Here is a 3768-nt window from a genome sequence, read left to right as displayed (position 1 = left end):
CACTTAAAAACTGTAACTGTAAAACTGTAAAGTGGAAGGATTTTATGTAAAAACACGGCAGTAGTACCAGCCTCAGTAACAGGATGGGACTAAAGTAGATAAGAACTTAAACATTCACATGGAGTACTGTAGGGTTAAAGTGTCCGTTCACAACTTTCATGTATTCCCCTTAAAGTAATAATACATATGGAGCACCACAAGGCTCCAGTCCAGGTCCTGGATTACAGAGTATATGATAGAAATTAGACAGTCAGAACCCAGAATCAGTTATTTGTTCTCCATGCGTTTCCACAGACCAGCATGCCATCAGGTTCATCCCGAGGGAAAATGGAGTTCATTCCATCGACGTTCGTTTCAACGGCAGCCATGTTCCCGGCAGTCCCTTCAAGATCAGAGTGGGAGAACCAGGACAGGTTGGAGATCCCGGCATGGTGTCTGCTTTCGGACCAGGACTGGAGGGAGGAACCACAGGTCAAAATAACCACCTTAAAAGCACCTTAATTTCAAAGCTCTTAATAAAAACATGAAGTAGATGTTAATGGGTGCTGTCACATCTGTGTCCTCCTTCAGGCGTGGCGTCAGAGTTTGTTGTGAACACGTGTAATGCTGGCTCAGGGGCTCTGGCTGTGACCATCGATGGACCGTCGAAGGTCAAGATGGACTGTCAGGAGTGTCCTGAGGGCTACAAGGTCTCCTATACACCTATGGCTCCTGGACACTACCTGATCTCCATCAAGTATGGCGGACCCCAGCACATCGTAGGCAGCCCCTTCAAGGCCAAAGTCTCAGGTGGGTCCATGGACGGCAGGGCGTAGTGGGGTTTTTTGATTGATGTGGTCAGTGTTTGAATTAGGCCGGTCCTCACTGGAGTTTCCCTTCATTGGAATGAAGGGGCATAACCCAAACTGGAAAAATACTCTGGCTCCCTCCAGAGTCCAGTATAAATTCTAAAGTTGCTCCCTGAGGCCGTTTGGAAGTGACTGTCGCAACTGAGGACAAAACCTTTTACACACTATATGCTTCAGTGTGTGGCGGTGGTGTGGCCAGCCACAGGTGTTGTTGGTCCTTGACACTTCCAAAAATTTGGCTCATGAATCTTATACTTCTGGTGACCAAGCAAAGGAAAATGTGTCACTTAATTTAGCCTAAACCAAAACCAAAATGTGTTGTGTGGTGGGCGGGAGAAAGTCAGCCTTATCCAGTGGCCCATAGCTACAGTCTGAAATAAAAGGGTGTTGTCACACCTGTAAGCAATGAGCTGAGGCAGGCGATCCCCTCATGAGAAGGTCTCTCATTATTCTTTCGAGATCTGAATCAGATTAGCTGATGTGTGTTTGACTCTCTGCAGGACCTCGTCTGTCCGGGGGCCACAGTCTGCATGAGACATCGTCTGTTCTCGTGGAAACTGTCACCAAGTCATCAGCGATGGGAGGGGCCTTCGCCTCCTTACCCAAATTCTCCTCAGACGCCAGTAAAGTCATCTCCAGAGGCGCCGGCCTGTCGAAGGCCTTCGTAGGTCAGAAGAACACGTTCACAGTGGACTGCAGCAAAGCAGGTGAGTAACAACACAACAGGAATGAGTGGTCGTCCATCCTGGAAATAAAAACTGACTTCTGTGTCTGCAGGCACCAACATGTTGATGGTGGGCGTTCACGGGCCAAAGACGCCCTGCGAGGAGGTCTACGTCAAACACATGGGCAACCGGATGTACAACGTCACGTATACGGTCAAAGAACAAGGCAGCTACATCCTCATCGTCAAATGGGGCGACGAGAACGTCCCCGGCAGTCCCTTCCACGTCACCGTCCCTTAAACCTGAACTCTTCATCTCTATGTCGTCCCTCCGCTGCAGCCCCTCACCCTCCTCACCCTCCTCACCCTCCTCACCCTCCTCACCCTCCTCACCCTCCTCACCCTGATGCACTGACCACACAAAGACTTTTCACTTCCTGTTTTCAGTCTCTTTCTGGTGTCTCTTGGAAAAACTCTGTTCACTTTAGAATTTATATCACTTCAACTTCACAGTGCTGACCTTGGAAGGTAGAATCACACAGTCCAACAGTAATATCAGAAGATGTTATCAAGATATTATCCTTTAAGCACAAGATACTACTGAGGTCAAACAAGACTTTAACATGTGCCTACAAATAACATCTAAAAAGGATCTTGTGTGCACAACTTTTAACTTATATTTAACCTAAACTGTACCCTGAAGTATCTTGTCTGAGTGTCTTGCTCACCCACGATAAAATGAAATCACCTTGGGGACCTCAGGCTACTCTTATTGACTCGGTTCAGTGAAGGACAGCATTTGGACAAAACCACTTAGCAGATCTTTGTACGATAACGATTTCTTCAGGATGTTTCTGGATTTATCTGAAAAACTGTGGATGCAGGAATGTGTAGATGCCCCAGTTTTTTATTCTTACATCTCAAAGTCTGATTGTACAACTTGTTTCATGATGTCTGGTTAAACCTGTGTTGTAATGGCGTCTCCCCACCGAGCTGCAGAAAGCTGAAGGATCAGGACGAGCTGTGCTGGGACTTTATTTATTCTCTTTTCCCCCCTCATTTTATTTTCTTTGACAGAAAATGGTCTTATTGTAGAGAAAGCGATGAGGCTGATCTTCTTTCCTGAATTAGTTGTTCAGAGACAGACGTGATGATTCAGATTTTCTTTTTTTACCACAGGAAGAAGTGCAGTGAAGCAATCAGTGTGTTTTGTGAATGGTGATGTTGCGATGACACAGTATTACAGAGTGACATTTTATAGTGATTTTGTATGTATCAAAACTGGATGAATGAAGTAAATTGTTTGATATGTTAACCTTCAATCTGGCAAGATTGTGCAGGCATAATAAAGTATATTCGCTAACTTGCCACAAAGTCGCTGCTGATGTTTGTTAATTAAGAGATTTAAATGAAACTGGAGCAGCTTCTGTCCTCCTGAGCAGAGACTTTCAACAGCTGGGCCCTGACCCAGTACCGGTCCACAAACTTGATATGACAAGAACCGATCCTCCATCCACACCCCAACCCCCCATCCTCGCCGCCCCCCGCCTGCCAGTGGGAGCAATGACGACCATTTGGAAAGACGCTGTGCATAAAGGTGCATCCATAAAACTACATCCCGATGATTGATCTGTTCTTAGGGCCAATTTATACTTCTGTGTCGACTCTACACCAAAGCCTGACGCCCACCTTCCCAGAAACGTCACAACAAACCACACAAGAAGTGTGATTGGTCGGTTTGGTTGCGTCACATTTCCGGCTTGTCCTTCTTCTGCCTCAGCCGGACACAACGTCTCCTCCGACACCACCTCTCATTTCTGCGTTTTAGTAATTTCACTAAAAGTAACTGTTGTTCAGCATCCATCAGCTCCGACTCCAACATGATCCGCTCACTTTCAGCCGTTTGTAGCAGCCTACACCAACGCAGAACAAGAAGCTCGACACAGAAGAACACAGAAACCACCCCGGCAACAGGTTTTTGCGGTGTGACTGCAGAGCGACGCACAAGTATAAATACCGTCAGCTACAGAATGGCCTCAATGCAGAAATATAAACTGGCCTTTGGAGCCTTAGCAGCTGTGATATTCTGAAATCTTCTTGAACTGCAGTTATGTACAGACGATATTTGCAACACATTTGCGTTTAGGCTCTTCTTGAATTGTGATTATATTAGTATGTAACATATGTGATAAACACTACAGTTGAGTTGTGTAGGCAGATAGATTTGTGATAAACGTGACACACAAATCTGTTATA

General features: G+C 45.9%; 1 protein-coding gene across 1 annotated transcript; it reads left to right on the top strand.

Annotated features, from left to right (window-relative positions):
• Positions 1–294: 294 nt before the first annotated feature.
• Positions 295–2879, top strand: LOC123964320 (filamin-C-like; the record flags this gene model as incomplete). Its single annotated transcript, XM_046041363.1, has 4 exons — positions 295–471; positions 571–789; positions 1349–1555; positions 1626–2879. Coding segments are annotated over 4 exons (791 nt in total), but the record flags the coding sequence as incomplete, so codon positions are not given.
• Between the last annotated feature and the right edge of the window lie 889 nt (positions 2880–3768).

The sequence above is a fragment of the Micropterus dolomieu genome, unplaced genomic scaffold (assembly GCF_021292245.1).
Source record: "Micropterus dolomieu isolate WLL.071019.BEF.003 ecotype Adirondacks unplaced genomic scaffold, ASM2129224v1 contig_1698, whole genome shotgun sequence".
NCBI classification, from domain to species: Eukaryota; Metazoa; Chordata; class Actinopteri; order Centrarchiformes; family Centrarchidae; genus Micropterus; species Micropterus dolomieu.
This window is presented reverse-complemented; position numbering and strand designations above follow the sequence as displayed.